Here is a 17488-nt window from a genome sequence, read left to right as displayed (position 1 = left end):
TGAGGTCTAGAGGAGGGGCATAGAGGGAGGAGCCAGTTCACACCCAGTTTAAGTCTTTATAGTGTGCCCAAGCTCCTGCGGATCCGTCTATACCCCATGGTCCTTTTGGAGTCCCCAGCATCCTCTACGGACTAAGAGAAAAGGATTTACCGGTAGGTACTAAAATCCTATTTTTTTCATTTATCACTATTTATTTATTAAGCGCACAAATATTCTGCATTGCTTTACATATTTGTCCATTCACATCAGTCCATGACCCAGTGGAGCTTACAATATATTCCCAACCACATGTACATGTACACACATTTATGCTAGGGTTCATTTTAACAGGAGCCAATTATCCTACCAGTACATTTTTTGATTATGGTAGGAAACCAGAGTACTCGGAGGACCACCATGCAAGCACAGGGAGAATATGCAAACTCCACACAGATGTGGCCATGTGAGAATTGAACCCATGACCTCAGTGCTGTGAGGTAGTAATGTAAACCATTACACTATCCGTACTGCCTGAGTATTAAGAGTGGAGAATGAGAAATGTGTAGGGGTAGTGGTTATTTAATAAATACATACAACATTCTGGGAGTAATTTCATTACTTTTAGCGTGGCTCTGTGTAATGGGCACACAACGGAGCAATTCAACTGTTTAGGTACACAAATGGGCGTCCAAAACAATTGAATTGCTCTGTTGGGTGCCCGTTAATTATCGCCACACGAAAAACAATTGAATTCTTCTCTCTGTGTGCCATTACGTGAATAATTTTGCAATCTGTAGCCCGTAAGCTAGAACTGGCAAGTGCCATCTTCAGATGGCGTTAACTGCAGAGTCCAAACTCTGGAAAGCAAAGCATGTCAGAGATTAGTAAACCTGACAGCATCGCATATCCTATAAAAACATATGGGTGTTGCAGCTGGTATCGGAAATAGAGGGACCACAGCAGATCTTGGAGCTATCCGCTGCAGTCCCACTGTCATACATTTGTGTGATACAAATATTTTATGATAATTGGGCCACGTAGTCATTTTTTAAATTGTCCTCATGCCTAAACCATGCTTTAACCACCTCTATCTCTTAGGTAAGTGATGGTGTGTTTTGTTAAAAGTCATGGTGTGGGAAGTAGTAAAGCCAAAAATGCGGCCACAACTTTTGTATGTACCAAGCTCCGGAATTCAATACATTCTGGCATTGGACCCAAAGGTGGTCATTCCGAGTTGTTCGCTAGCTTCATTCGTTCGCTGTGCAGCGATGAGGCAAAAAAAAGGCACTTCAGCTCATGCATATGCGGCGCAATGCACACGCGCGACGTACTATTACAACGAACGATGTAGTTTCAGTCGCACTGGCTGCCGCAGAGTGATTGACATGAAGTGGGCGTTTCTGGGTGTCAACTGACCGCTTTCAGGGAGTGTTCGAAAAAACGCAGGCGTGCCAGGAAAAACGCAGGCGTGGCTGGGCGAACGCAGGGCGTGTTTGTGACGTCAAAACAGGAACTGAATAGTCTGAAGTGATTGCAAGCGCTGAGTAGGTTTTGAGCTACTCTAAAACTGCACAAAAAAACTTTGTAGCCGCTCTGCAATCCTTTCGGTCGCACTTCTGCTAAGCTAAAATACACTCCCAGTGGGAGGCGGCATAGCGATCAACTCAGAATGACCCCCAAAGCTAGGTACACACTATACAAGTATCTGGCAGATAATCTGCCAGATCTGGCTGGTTGGAATGAAAATCAGGTAATGGATGAGAGCAAATGGCAATCGACCAATTGCTTCCAAACACTGGAAAACGGACAAAAACAGTCATTCATTCAAGTTGGTTAAATTTGTGTTTGACTGATTTGTATGACCGACAGGTTTTGTTCATTTTGCCGTGTTTGGGAGCAAATGGTCGATTGCCATTTGCTCTCATCCATTGCCAAATTTTCATTCCAACCAGCTAGATCTGGCAGATTATCTGCCAGATAATTGTAGAGTGTGTACCAAGCTTAAGCCTATGGGATTCTTTTCACATTGTCACTCTAAAATAAATAGGGGGCATGGCGCCGGTGGGGGGCACTTATGGAGATGCGGTGCGTATATGCACGGTATCTATTCACTGGCGGTGATCACGAACCGCAACTTTTCCCACCCACGAGTGGGGATGGCAGAGGCAGGCTGTTCCAGCAGGGCGCCGCCATAAGGGCATACCCTCCAACATGACCCATTCCATTAGGTACGAAATGCTCTGTTCCTGGAATTTCTTCCAGTGGCAGTTACAGAGGTGAGGTTGCAGCACAGTCCAAAATTCAAATAGGGAGACTCACCAACTGCCATCCCAAACATCGCTGGCAAGACTCACTGGCAGTTGGTGTGACTCCCCAGTTTGAATTTTGGACTGTGCTGCAGCTCCACCTCTGTAACTGCCACTGCCAAGAAAGTCCAGGAACAGAGCATTTTGTACAGTACCTATTGGAATGGGTCATGTTGTGGGGTATGCAAGGGCAGTGTGCACTTTGCGCCCAGCTGAAGACTAGATCCCTCACAGCAATGCAGAAGAACACCCGTGTCCTAAACCCAGAAGTCCTTCTATCGCAAAAGACAGCTCTTATCGGGAGTGCTGTCCTATGACATTTTAATAACATTTCTAGATATATACTTTCGTTATTAATGCTGGTATGTCTCCCGATAAGTGTCTGGATATATTGCATCGCGGATGCGATGCTTAGTACATCCGGCCCTTGGTAACAACATAAACGGTTGGAGGAGTTTCTGATATTTTATAGGTTGATAGTGATTTTAAGTGCATGTAACCTTACTTATATGTAAATACATAATGCAGATACTCCATGGATTACTAAATGTATGCTGTGGAATGTGAAGTAATGACATGTAAAATGTATGCATGAGGAAACTGTACTTGCTTCCCAAAGACCTCTTCAGCTGGGGTGTAGTACGGCTGACCGGCGGTCAGCTTACCAACGCCGGGATCCCGGCAGCATACCGACGCCGGGGTCCCGGCGGGGAGGGGCGAGTGCAGCAAGCCCCTTGCGGGCTCGCTGCGCTCGCCACGCTGCGGGCTCGGTGGCGACCTGCAGTCGCCACGGTTTCTATTCCCACTCTATGGGTGTCGTGGACACCCACGAGTGGAAATAGTCCCTGTTGGTCGGCATGCCGACCATCGGGACAGTGACCCGTCGGGCTGGTGGAGGCGGTCACATGAATACCACCCCTTCAGCTGGTGCATTACTGGGGATAACTGGCAGGGGGGTTCAGTATGAATTACCGACAGTAGGGATGCCGGCCGTCAGTATACAGACAACGGCATCACGGCCGTCAGTACGCCAGCATCGGGGCGAGCATCCCCTTGCGGGCTCGCTGCACTTTACATGCTGCGGGTTCGGTGGCTCGTTGCATTTACCACCGGTTCTATTCCCACTGTATGGTTGTCGTGGACACCCTCGAGTGGGAATAGCCCCTGTGAGCTGGGATTCCGGCTGCCGGCATTGTCAGCAGTTGGGATTCCAGCGTTTATATACTGACCGCCAGCAATTTAACTGCATCCCCTGGCAGGGATGCTCCTGTCACTCTGACACCCAATGTGAGTGACATGTCTCCCACCCACATCTCTATATTTATAGCATAGCCCAGGTATGCTGCTTGTGCCTAATTCTCAGGGGCAGGTTTTGCACTGCGCAGGCATCATGTGCCTCGTGCCTCATCAATGTCCATAGTTCCCAGCGAGTTGCTGCACATTGAATTAGCCAACAATGTGACATATCCCCTGTAATGAGTAACAGGCTGCTTTTACCTCATGCGGCCTGGAGGGTCTGTGCGTTACAGGCCTCTATAGTGGTGGCAGGATTTATTTCAGGGCATACAGTGCATTTTGGCTCCTGTCCCACTATGTGTGTGCATTTCTCACACACATACAGTACACAGACTAAGCCCCCACTAATCCTTCTGAGAAGACAGTCTGGCAATAAGGAGACCCATTCTTCTGAGGGATCCTGCAAAGCTGGACTCAATTTTTGGATGCTGCTGCCAGTATATCTGACTCACTCCAATGGAATCCTACCTTAGGTTTTTAATTCCCCTAGAAGGAAAACTTAGAAAAGGAAAATAAAATACAGATAAAGCGTCCATTCGGATATAGAACGTCTACCCGTCTCATATTTCGTTTTCGCTGTATTAACATTTCTATTCTGTTTTATATTTTAACATATTACGCTTAAAGGGATATTTTCACTGTTTTGAACAAATGCATAAGTTGCAGAATCATTTCCATAGATAGAACTTTTAAACATTCAAAAATTATAATCGAATTGTTAATTTTTTCTAAAAACATTTTTATTAAAAGATTTATATATATATAGGCCATGCAAGGGGACCCATGCAAGGGGACACGGTACACTAATTGGGGTTCCTTGTCATGTTACGGAAAAAATGACACCAAAAACAGTTCAAAAATCCATGTCAACCTTTCATGTGTCAACCAGTCCTGTGTCGACCATGTTCATGTGTCGACTTTGTCCATGTCGACCATGTAAATGTCGACCAATAGTAGTCGACTTACTGATTGTCGACCTTAACATGGTCGACCATTCATACCAGAACCAGAAAGATAAACTACCAGCCAATCAGCTCCTGGTATTTCTCTATCGTCCTAGTGGATGCTGGGGTTCCTGAAAGGACCATGGGGAATAGCGGCTCCGCAGGAGACAGGGCACAAAAAGTAAAGCTTTAGGATCAGGTGGTGTGCACTGGCTCCTCCCCCTATGACCCTCCTCCAAGCCTCAGTTAGATTTTTGTGCCCGGCCGAGAAGGGTGCAATCTAGGTGGCTCTCCTAAAGAGCTGCTTAGAAAAGTTTAGCTTAGGTTTTTTATTTTACAGTGAGTCCTGCTGGCAACAGGATCACTGCAACGAGGGACTTAGGGGAGAAGAAGTGAACTCACCTGCGTGCAGGATGGATTGGCTTCTTTGGCTACTGGACATTAGCTCCAGAGGGACGATCACAGGTACAGCCTGGATGGTCACCGGAGCCTCGCCGCCGGCCCCCTTGCAGATGCTGAAACAAGAAGGTCCAGAATCGGCGGCATGAAGACTCCTCAGTCTTCTTAAGGTAGCGCACAGCACTGCAGCTGTGCGCCATTTTCCTCTCAGCACACTTCACACGGCAGTCACTGAGGGTGCAGGGCGCTGGGAGGGGGGCGCCCTGGGAGGCAAATGAAAACCTTTTTTGGCTAAAAATACCTCACATATAGCCTCCGGGGGCTATATGGAGATATTTAACCCCTGCCAGAATCCGTTAAGAGCGGGAGACGAGGCCGCCGAAAAAGGGGCGGGGCCTATCTCCTCAGCACACAGCGCCATTTTCCCTCACAGAAAGGCTGGAGGGAAGGCTCCCAGGCTCTCCCCTGCACTGCACTACAGAAACAGGGTTAAAACAGAGAGGGGGGGCACTAATTTGGCGTTAGAAATATATAAAAAAGATGCTATAAGGGAAAACACTTATATAAGGTTGTCCCTATATAATTATAGCGTTTTTGGTGTGTGCTGGCAAACTCTCCCTCTGTCTCTCCAAAGGGCTAGTAGGTCCTGTCCTCTATCAGAGCATTCCCTGTGTGTGTGCTGTGTGTCGGTACGTGTGTGTCGACATGTATGAGGACGATGTTGGTGAGGAGGCGGAGCAATTGCCTGTAATGGTGGTGTCACTCTCTAGGGAGTCGACACCGGAATGGATGGCTTATTTAGGGAATTACGTGATAATGTCAACACGCAGCAAGGTCGGTTGACGACATGAGACGGCCGACAAACAATTAGTACCGGTCCAGACGTCTCAAAAACACCGTCAGGGGTTTTAAAACGCCCGTTTACTTTAGTCGGTCGACACAGACACAGACAGGGACACTGAATCCAGTGTCGACGGTGAATAAACAAACGTATTCCTTATTAGGGCCACACGTTAAGGGCAATGAAGGAGGTGTTACATATTTCTGATACTACAAGTACCACAAAAGAGGGTATTATGTGGGATGTGAAAAAACTACCGTAGTTTTTCCTGAATCAGATAAATTAAATGAAGTGTGTGATGATGCGTGGGTTCCCCCCGATAGAAAATATGGGCGGTATACCCTTTCCCGCCAGAAGTTAGGGCGCGTTGGGAAACACCCCTTAGGGTGGATAAGGCGCTCACACGCTTATCAGAACAAGTGGCGGTACCGTCTATAGATAGGGCCGTCCTCAAGGAGCCAGCTGACAGGAGGCTGGAAAATATCATAAAAAGTATATACACACATACTGGTGTTATACTGCGACCAGCGATCGCCTCAGCCTGGATGTGCAGAGCTGGGGTGGCTTGGTCGGATTCCCTGACTAAAAATATTGATACCCTTGACAGGGACAGTATTTTATTGACTAAAGAGCATTTAAAGGATGCATTTCTATATATGCGAGATGCACAGAGGGATATTTGCACTCTGGCATCAAGAGTAAGTGCGATGTCCATATCTGCCAGAAGATGTTTATGGACACGACAGTGGTCAGGTGATGCAGATTCCAAACGGCACAAAGGTGTATTGCCGTATAAAGGAAGAGGAGTTATTTGGGGTCGGTCCATCGGACCTGGTGGCCACGGCAACTGCTGGAAAATCCACCGTTTTTTACCCTAAGTCACATCTCTGCAGAAAAAGACACCGTCTTTTCAGCTTCAGTCCTTTCGTCCCTATAAGAGTCATATCTGCCCAGGGATAGAGGAAAGGGAAGAAGACTGCAGCAGGCAGCCCATTCCCAGGAACAGAAGCGTTCCACCGCTTCTGACAAGCTCTCAGCATGACGCTGAGACCGTACAGGACCCCTGGATCCTACAAGTAGTATCCCAGGGGTACAGATTGGAATGTCGAGACGTTTCCCCTGCGCAGGCTCCTGAAGTCTGCTTTACCAAGGTCTCCCTCCGACAAGGAGGCAGTATGGGAAACAATTCACGAGCTGTATTCCCAGCAGGTGATAATTAAATTACCCCTCCTACAACAAGAAAAGGGGTATTATTCCACACTATATTGTGGTACTGAAGCCAGAAGGCTAGGTGAGACCTATTCTAAATCTAAAAAAATTTGAACACTTACAAAGGTTCAAATCAAGATGGAGTCACTCAGAGCAGTGATAACGAACCGGGAAGAAGGGGACTATATGGTGTCCCGAGACATCAGGGATGCTTACCTCCATGTCCCAAATTTGCCCTTATCACTAAGGGTACCTCAGGTTCGTGGTACAGAACTGTCACTATCAGTTTCAGACGCTGCCGTTTGGATTGTCCACGGCACCCCGGGTCTTTACCAAGGTAATGGCCGAAATGATGGTTCTTCTTCGAAGAAAAGGCGTCTTAATTATCCCTTACTTGGACGATCTCCTGATAAGGGCAAAGTCCAGGGAACAGTTGGAGGTCGGAGTAGCACTATCTCGGATACTGTTACAACAGCAGGGGTGGATTCTAAATATTCCAAAATCGCAGCTGATCCCGACAACAAGTCTCCTGTGCTTAGGGATGATTCTGGACACAGTCCAGAAAAAGGTGTTTCTCCCGGAAGAGAAAGCCAGGGAGTTATCCGAGCTAGTCAGGAACCTCCTAAAATCAGTGCATCATTGCACAAGGGCCATGGTAAAAAAATGGTGACTTCCTTCGAAGCAATTCCAGTCGGCAGATTTCATGCAAGAACTTTTCAGTGGGATCTGCTGGACAAATGGTCCGGATCGCATCTTCAGATGCATCAGCGGATAACCCTATATCCAAGGACAAGGGTGTCTCTCCTGTGGTGGTTACAGAGTGCTCATCTTCTAGAGGGCCGCAGATTCGGCATTCAGTTTTGGATGTTGGTGACCACGGAGGCCAGCCCGAGAGGCTGGGGAGCAGTCACACAAGGAAAAAATTTCCAGGGAGTGTGATCAAGTCTGGAGACTTTTCTCCACATAAATATAGCTAAGGGTAAATTTATAATGCTCTAAGCTTAGCAAGACCTCTGCTTCAAGGTCAGCCGGTATTGATCCAGTGGGATAAAACATCACGGCAGTCGCCCACGTAAATAGACAGGGCGGCACAAGAAGCAGGAGGGCAGTGGCAAAAACTGCAAGGACTTTTCGCTGGGCGGAAAATCATGTGATAGCACTGTCAGCAGTGTTTCATTCCGGGAATGGAAACTGGGAAGCAGACTTCCTCAGTAGGCACGACCTCCACCCGGCAGAGTGGGAACTTCATGGGGAAGTTTTCCACATGATTGTAAACCGTTGGGAATTACCAAAGGTGGACATGATTACGTCCCGTCTGAACAAAAAACGGGACAGGTATTGCGCCAGGTTAAGAGACCCTCAGGCAATAGCTGTGGACGTTCTGGTAACACCGTGGGTGTACCAGTCGGTGTATGTGTTCCATCCTCTGCTTTTCATACCTAAGGTACTGAGAATTATAAGACGTAGAGGAGTAAGAACTATACTCATGGCTCCGGATTGGCCAAGAAGGACTTGGTACCCGGAACTTCAAGAGATGCTCACAGAGGACTTATGGCCTCTGCCGCTAAGAAGGGACTTGTTTCAGCAAGTACCATGCCTGTTCCAAGACTTACCGCAGCTGCGTTTGACGGCATGGCGGTGGAACGCCGGATCCTAAGGGAAAAGGCATTCAGGAAGAGGTCATTCCTACCCTGGTCAAAGCCAGAAAGGAGGTGACCGCACAACATTATCACCACATGTGGCGAAAATATGTTGCGTGGTGTGAGGCCAGGAAGGCCCCACGAAGAAATTTCAACTCGGTCGATTCCTGCATTTCCTGCAAACAGGAGTGTCTATGGGCCTCAAATTGGGGTCCATTAAGGTTCAAATTTCGGCCCTGTCGATTTTTCTTCCAGAAAGAATTGGCTTCAGTTCCTGAAGTCCAGAAGTTTGTCAAGGGAGTATTGCATATACAACCCCCTTTTGTGCCTCCAGTGGCACTGTGGGATCTCAACGTAGTTCTGGGATTCCTCAAAACACATTGGTTTAAAACCAGTCAAATCTGTGGATTTGAAGCATCTCACATGAAAAGTGAACATGCTCTTGGACCTGGCCTGGACCAGGCGAGTGTCAAATTGGTGGTTTTTTTCTCAAAAAAGCCCATATCTGTTTGTCCATTCGGACAGGGCAGAGCTGCGGACTCGTCCCCAGTTCTCTCCCTAAGGTGGTGTCAGTGTTTCACCTGAACCAGCTTATTGTGGTGTCTTGCGCCTACTAGGGACTTGGAGGACTCCAAGTTGCTAGATGTGGTCAGGGCCCTGAAAATATAGGTTCCAGGACGGCTGGAGTCAGGAAAACTGACTTGCTGTTATCCTGTATGCACCCAACAAACTGGGTGCTCTTGCTTCTAAGCAGACTTTTGCTAGTTGGATGTGTAATACAATTCAGCTTGCACATTCTGTGGCAGGCCTGCCACAGCCAAAATATGTAAATGCCCATTCCACAAGGAAGGTGGGCTCATCTTGGGCGGCTGCCCGAGGGGTCTCGGCTTTACAACTTTGCCGAGCGGCTATTTAGTCAGGGGCAAACACGTTTGTAAAATCCTACAAATTTGATAACCTGGCTAAGGAGGACCTGGAGTTCTCTCATTCGGTGCTGCAGAGTCATCCGCACTCTCCCGCCCGTTTGGGAGCTTTGGTATAATCCCCATGGTCCTTTCAGGAACCCCAGCATCCACTAGGACGATAGAGAAAATAAGAATTTACTTACCGATAATTCTATTTCTCGGAGTCCGTAGTGGATGCTGGGCGCCCATCCCAAGTGCGGATTATCTGCAATACTTGTACATAGTTACAAAAATCGGGTTATTATTGTTGTGAGCCATCTTTCAGAGGCTCCGCTGTTATCATACTGTTAACTGGGTTCAGATCACAGGTTTTACAGTGTGATTGGTGTGGCTGGTATGAGTCTTACCCGGGATTCATAAATCCTTCCTTATTGTGTACGCTCGTCCGGGCACAGTATCCTAACTGAGGCTTGGAGGAGGGTCATAGGGGGAGGAGCCAGTGCACACCACCTGATCCTAAAGCTTTACTTTTTGTGCCCTGTCTCCTGCGGAGCCGCTATTCCCCATGGTCCTTTCAGGAACCCCAGCATCCACTACGGACTCCGAGAAATAGAATTATCGGTAAGTAAATTCTTATTTTTTCAAACCCAGCCTGTAATATGGCAGTTAGGAGCTGATTGGCTGGTACTTCATCTCTCTCACTTTGTCACTCTCTAAGGCTTAGTACCTCCCCCTTAGTAAGTTGTGCAAAAGCTGTCCTGTCAAACTCATATAGCCTGTGGCTCTTTGGCTGTTGAAGAAATACAGCCAGAGTCAGGGCATGAAATGATGGTAACATAGACTGGGGTTATTTATGTAGGGGATGACCTATACAGCATAGTGCATTGATGTATGTGTAATTGGTCCTATAAAACCTTTACGGGGCCAACATATCGACATGCCCCAATGAGATACCCAATGGCCTATCTGTGATCCATTGTTCATGGTCATTGTGATCTTGAAGGTTGGCTAATAATGGCCTATGGGGGTCATTCTGAGTTGATCGCTCGCTAGCAGTTTTTAGCAGCCGTGCAAACGCATTGTTGCCGCCCACTGGAGAGTGTATTTTTGCTTTGCAGAAGTGCGAACGCCTGTGCAGCAGAGCGCCTGCAAAAACATCTTGTGCATAAACAAGACCAGCCCTGGACTTACTCTTCGTGTGCGTTGATTCTAACATTGGAGGGTTGGCTTTTGATGTCACACACCCGCCCAGCATTCGCCCAGCCACGCCTGCGTTTTCACCGGCACGCCTGGGTTTTTCCAAACACTCCCTGAAAACGGTCAGTTGACACCCTTAAACGCCCTCTTTCTGTCAATCACCTTGCGTCCGTCTGTGCGATTGGAATCGTCGCTAGAACCAGTGCAAAACCACAGTGGACTTCGCACCCGTACGATGCGCGTGCGCATTACGGTGCATACGCATGTGCAGATTAGCCGTTTCTTCCACTGTTCGCTGCGCAGCGAACAACGGCAGCTAGCGATCAACTCGGAATGACCCCTATAACCACATTAGTGAAAGCGTTTACATTTTTCTCTCATACTGATTATTTGAAATGACAAATATTTCTTATTCTATTTTTTTTTTTTTAATACATTGGTCTCATATTTATCTTTGTTGTATGTTAGTTGTAGTAACTTGAAATTATTGGACAAGTACAGTTTCCACCATATCTGAGGTGGTTCAAGTTCAGGCTAATTTCTCCACTTCTTCCTGATTATTAAACTAGAGAAGTCTTATTTTTGGGGATCAGGCACATTGTTAGTCCTATTGGTCAGTGAGTTACGCCCCTCATCCTCCTAGATCTGCCCACGCAAGATGTCATCATTCTGTATTGTGCCGCACCAGTTCATGGCTACTCCTACAAAGACAGGTCCACATTCCACTAATACAGTATACATTTGTGAAGTCGCAATAGCCGCACAACTGCCTTTTCCAAAAGTATTTGGGGTGAAATGAAGCGGTCTCTATATTTATGTAGCTGTAATCATTGTGCAGTGCCAAACCATAGATCCTCTATTCAATAGCTAACATTTGCAGTCTGGCTTATTAAATAACAGTCATGTAATACAATCCCTCGGTGGATTAAGCAAAGTTTCTAGTAAAAGTCTTCAGGAAGCGGCTTTCTACAGCAGCGATTACACAATAAAGACAATCAGCGAAAACAGTTAAAAAAAAGTGTGATTTGTAATGTTTATTGAAGTGAGAGCTGCTACCTAATACCTTTGCTACACCACGATATAAACCAAAACAGAAAAATAACACAAAACAAGACAAAAGATACGACTTCTTACATTGACTCTGGGCAACTTTGTCGACTACAGCTTATAGTTTTGTGTTGAAATAATTTGTTCTGGAAACGCACAGTGAGCCGCAGAGATGAAATGAGGCTTGATGTAAAGGAAGGTGAGGATGAGAGGGGAAGAGTGAAATGAGGAGGGGGCTAGGAGCACAATAGACAAGTGTAATGAGAGAGGGAGATATTGAGAGACGGAGGCTGAGAGTCGGATGACTGGCTCCCAAACCCTGCTCCTGTTTAATATTCCGCCTGCTTTCTTCATGTTGTGCTTTGCTCCTGTGGGATTGGAACTCGCGTCTTGAAACCAAAGCCAATTTTCTGTCTTAATCTCACAATGTTTTGACTGGAGGCAGATCCAGTTGAGTCCGAGTGGAAACTACCAGAGCATCTCTCTGCTTTTCATAAAGAGGATGGAGAGATGGATCCCTGGTTGCTCGGATAAGATGACATAAAAGTGACCAAATGGAAAGAAAGAGGACGCTTAAGTAAAGCCAGTAGGAGGAGAAGGGTGTTTATTTTTTCTATTTTTTGGGGGTAATTCAGATTCTGTACAAGAATTATTTTACAGTTCAAGTAATTGTTACTGTTCTACAGGAGGATCTGTATCACCATTATACCTGGAAATAACGAGAGGTTAGTGAGCAACAACAGATTATCCAGTTGCAAAAAAGCCTAATGTCTGCACATAGCACAGCAGGAGTAGGTAACACTTGTTTTAATATAATAATGTGTTTCATTTATTGCTTGTCTCCTTGGTGTAGTCACAGCTACATAAATATACTGTGCTCTGCTCGATCTTCTGCCTTGGGGCACAGACAACACTTTGTATATTGTTACTGGATGCCAGCTGGCTTACAGGCAGGTGCCGGAATTCCCCTCTCCACCAGGTTTAGGGACTTGCTTAGACACAAATCCAGTTAGAAGAAGCAAATATGCACCTTAACAAACTATTGTGCTAGGGGGGGAGGGGGTTGAAAATGTTTGGTCAGGTTAGTGGTTAGGATGGGGGCATATTTCAGGGTGTGGATCATTAGATCGACAGTGTCTAGGTCGACGATGTTTAGGTTGACCCCTATAGGTTGGCAGTCACTAAGTCGACAGGGTTTCTAGGTCGACATGTGCTAGGTCGACAGGTCAAAAGGTCGACATGAGGTGTTTTTTTTTTGGGTGTCGTTTTCTTCGTAGAGTGACCGTGAACCACAATTAGTGCACCGTGTGCCCTCGCATGGCTCGCTTCGCTCGGCACAGATTACCATTCTAATCGTAGTCCACGTGGATCATTAAGTATGAAAAGGTTAAAAAAAAATGTGAAAAACTCATGTCAACCCTTTGACCTGTCGACCTAGCACATGTCGACCTAGAAACCCTGTCGACCTTCCAACCCTGTCGACCTAGTGACTGTCGACCTATAGTGGTCGACCTAAACATTGTCGACCTAGACAGTGTCGATCTTCAGACCAAATCCCCATATCTCATTCCTACTCTAATCTCAGTGTAATAAAATAAAGCTGTCTGATATGTTTGTGCTACATACAAGGCAGCCAGTATTTTCCCTGGATGAAAACCATAATTGCACTTGAACCCGTTACATCACAATAGGGTTTATCCAGGAGTACATTTGCACCTTTAGCTGGATATCCTCCTGGAGCTACCCTAATTGTGTATAATATACATTTTTATCATTAATAACAGTTATTTATATAGCATCAGCATATTCCGTTGCCATTTACTATTGGATTCCAGGACAGTCTGGAGGCTAATTCAGACCTGATCGCTGCTGTGCGTTTTCGCACAGCGGGCGATCAGGTCTGAACTGCGTATGCACCGCAATGCGCAGGAGCGACAGTCCTCAGCGACAGGGAGCACCGGGCAGCGACGGGATAGTGCGAAAAATCAGATCGCTCCGGCGATCGCAAGAAGATTGACAGGAAGAGGGCGTATGTGGGTGGCAACTGACCATTTCTAGGGAGTGTCCGGAAAACCCAGGAGAGACCCGGTGAGTTGTGGGAGGATTTGTGACCTCAACTCCGGCCCCGATGATCGCAACGGCTGAGTAAGTACTGGGCTGTGCAGAGACTGCTCAAACTGCTGTTTCTGCTGCTCTCCTGCACATGCGATCGCACCCCTGCACAGCGATTTCCCCCTCCCCCTGTAGGCGGTGACTACCTGATCGCAGGGATACAGAAAATGCACCCTAGCAATCAGGTCTGAATTACCCCCCTGAATTCTAGGATTTTCCAGAAGAAGAAGAATATAAATAGTTGGCTACATATTACAATGGGGGTCATTCCGATTTGTTCGCTCGTTGCCGATTTTCGCAACGGAGCGATTAATGCGAAAATGCGCATGCGCATGGTATGCAGTGCGCATGCGCTAAGTATTTTAGCTCAAAACTTAGTAGATTTACTCACGTCTGAACGAAGAATTTCCATCGTTGAAGTGATCGGAGTGTGATTGACAGGAAGTGGGTGTTTCTGGGCGGAAACTGGACGTTTTCTGGGAGTGTGCGGAAAAACGCAGGCGTGCCATGATAAAACGCGGGAATGTCTGGAGAAACGGGGGAGTGGCTGGCCGAACGCAGGGCGTGTTTGTGACATCAAACCAGGAACGAAACGGGCTGAGCTGATCGCAGTGTAGGAGTAAGTCTCGAGCTACTCAGAAACTGCTAAGAGATTTCTATTCACAATTCTGCTAATCCTTCGTTCGCTATTCTGCTAAGCTAAGATACACTCCCAGAGGGCGGCGGCCTAGTGTGTGCAATGCTGCTAAAATCTGCTAGCGAGCGAACAACTCGGAATGACCCCCAATATGCGGTACTGGGTTAAAGGTGAATTGGACTGCTCTCTGTCTAAATCCTGTGCTTGTCCCTGTGGCTTGATACACATACAGTATATTGCTTTATATTTGCAGATTGCTGGCTATAAGAGATGACTGTGGTTCTGTCCATGAACAGATTTTGCAACCCCATTACCTCTGAAGGTACCACCGACGTTGCAGATTACAGGAGCGTCTGGGAGTCCGATCACCAGAACAAGGCAGCCAGCTCTTCCTCCTCTCTCCATGCCCAGCACCAGGAGTACAGATTATGTGACACTTCTCCAGGTACTTGTCCGCTGCATTATTCCCAAATAAACAGCAACCCGTAGCTGTCCTGCTGTGGCTAATCTATGACTCTTAGCAGGCAGGGAATACTGGGGTTTGTAGCTGGACAATAGCTAGCAGCGAAAACTATGTAGGTCTATCTCTATAAGAAGCAATGCCACATCAGTATGTCACTTTGTAATCACTCACTTTCACTTATCTGCAGCTACCCACTGGTTTTATAGAAATTCAATCACAACACAAAATAATGTCTCTGTATTAGATCCTTTCACACAAGTACACAATCGCCTTCATCATATCTGGAGGCATTGTATACAGTAACCTGTTGACTTCATTCCGCCCTGCAAGTCGGCTCAGTGTCTCTGCTGGGACAGATCATCTTACCAGAACTGTACAGGGATTTCTCCCCAGAGGAGCGCATGAATGATCTTTAATAAAGTCACTTAAGAACTAAAACCAAACCTCAGTTAATTGGACATTTCTACCTTGACTGTTATCAGATTTAAAAAAACAAAACATATGTCCATAAAAAGAAGTATTATTATGATTATTATTAATATTGCTATTCTTCTTATTAATATTACAGGTTGAGTATCCCTTATCCAAAATGCTTGGGACCAGAGGTATTTTGGATATCGGATTTTTCCGTATTTTGGAATAATTGCATACCATAATGAGATATTATGGTGATGGGACCTAAATCTAAGCACAGAATGCATTTATGTTTCATATACACCTTATACACACAGCCTGAAGGTAATTTTAGCCAATATTTTTTATAACTTTGTGCATTAAACAAAGTGTGTGTACATTCACACAATTCATTTATGTTTCATATACACCTTATACACACAGCCTGAAGGTCATTTAATACAATATTTTTAATAACTTTGAGTATTAAACAAAGTTTGTGTACATTGAGCCATCAGAAAACAAAGGTTTCACTATCTCAGTCTCACTCTCACTCAAAAAAGTCTGTATTTCGGAATATTCCGTATTTCAGAATATTTGGATATGGGATACTCAACCTGTATTATTATTATTATTATTATTAGTAGTAGTAGTAGTAGTAGTAATAGTATTGAGCAAATGCCAGTGCATTGTGTTCATTCATTTTTAAGAAACAACAAATTTGTAGCTAAAAACAAGAATTAATCAGTAACTTACTTATACAGTAGGTAAGTAGTCACACTGGTACTCCTTGTCTTGTACAGTGTAGATACATTTCAGGTAGTCTAGGTAACTGTCATAGGTTAGAAAAATTATAGAAATTTGCATCTGGGCAGTGGTGGCATTACCATGTGTGTGAAGTGCTATGGCCAAGGATGCTGGATCATGCGCCCACCTTTCCGACATACCTCTCCAACCTTTCCATCGCAGGTACCCGCACCACTCCCAGACTCATCCACTCTTTGCTTGTCAGCCCTCTTCTCAGGGTGCACAAGCAGGTCCACGCATGTTCAGATGAAGCCCCCACTCTTTTCATAGCAAAGCGGAAGGGACAAAGGGTTTGATTCATGAAGCAGTGAAAAGAGTAGAGAAGTGAGCCTGTGGAGAAGTTGCCCACAGCAACCAATCAAGCAGTGAAAAGAGTGGAGAAGTGAGCCTGTGGAGAAGTTGCCCATGGCAACCAATCAAGCAGTGAAAAGAGTGGAGAAGTGAGCCTGTGGAGAAGTTGCCCATGGCAACCAATCAGCTGCTCTGTACAATTGTATAATATGCAAATTATAAAAAATGTTACTTCAATGCTGATTGGTTGCCATGGGCAATTCTCCACTGGCTGATTTCTCCTCACTTTTTCACTGCTTCATGAATAGACCCCGGAGAGTGTAGTGTTGCTAAGTTTTGTTATGGGACCGGTAATGCACTGTTCCACCGCTGCTGCTAGGAGTACACTTATTCACCTGGTATACTACTGGTTTGGTAAGATTATGATGTTGGGGGGATGAAAGATTTGGTTGTATTTGTTGACAATTTAATTAGATGTGCTATATATTTTTATATAAAGCGTACCAGTATCTGCAGAACATCAGACAGTATAACCCTATATTACATCTATTATATATGACACTTGTATATTGTGTGTGACTGAGTCTGTATACAGAGCAGAACAAAACTTGTATTGGAAAAAAGCTGTGGTTGCTACCATGTAGCAATTCATGTACAGATTCAGAGACTCAAGCTGGGTGCACAACTGGCGACATGTTGGCAGACCCGCTGTCGCGACAACTGAGCAGCCATACCAGGTAAGTCTACACACTTACCAATTGGCCGCCCGACGTGTCAGTCAGAACACCCAGCTTGTGGGCATTTGATTTAGCCCTCCCAGCTGTGATGTCAGCCCCTCGCAGCAAGTGTACGTGCGGTTGGCGGACCACCCGCGCACACAGCCAGATGCGCCAATATATCTGAAGATATATCAGCCGTGCTGCACAACCAGCCCAAGCAATATGTCTGTGAACGGCGTCATTCACGGACATATCGGGGGTACACACTTGCCAACGACCTTGCAATATATCGCCCAATGTGTA

General features: G+C 46.0%; 1 protein-coding gene across 6 annotated transcripts in view; it reads left to right on the top strand.

Moving 5' to 3' along the window:
• SERTAD4 (SERTA domain containing 4) overlaps positions 1 to 17488 on the top strand; it is a 98984-nt gene that overhangs the window by 18087 nt on the left and 63409 nt on the right. For 5 of the 6 annotated variants that reach the window (XM_063918283.1, XM_063918284.1, XM_063918288.1 and 2 more), the window contains exon 2: positions 14766 to 14957. In XM_063918283.1, coding sequence (XP_063774353.1) covers positions 14783 to 14957 — 175 coding nt within the window. In that variant the 5' untranslated portion in view covers positions 14766 to 14782. Of the gene's footprint in view, positions 1 to 12250; positions 12489 to 14765; positions 14958 to 17488 lie in introns of those variants that run through there. The other variant, XM_063918287.1, reaches the window with a different exon arrangement.

This window comes from Pseudophryne corroboree, chromosome 4 (genome assembly GCF_028390025.1).
Source record: "Pseudophryne corroboree isolate aPseCor3 chromosome 4, aPseCor3.hap2, whole genome shotgun sequence".
In the NCBI taxonomy this organism is placed as follows: domain Eukaryota; kingdom Metazoa; phylum Chordata; class Amphibia; order Anura; family Myobatrachidae; genus Pseudophryne; species Pseudophryne corroboree.
This window is presented reverse-complemented; position numbering and strand designations above follow the sequence as displayed.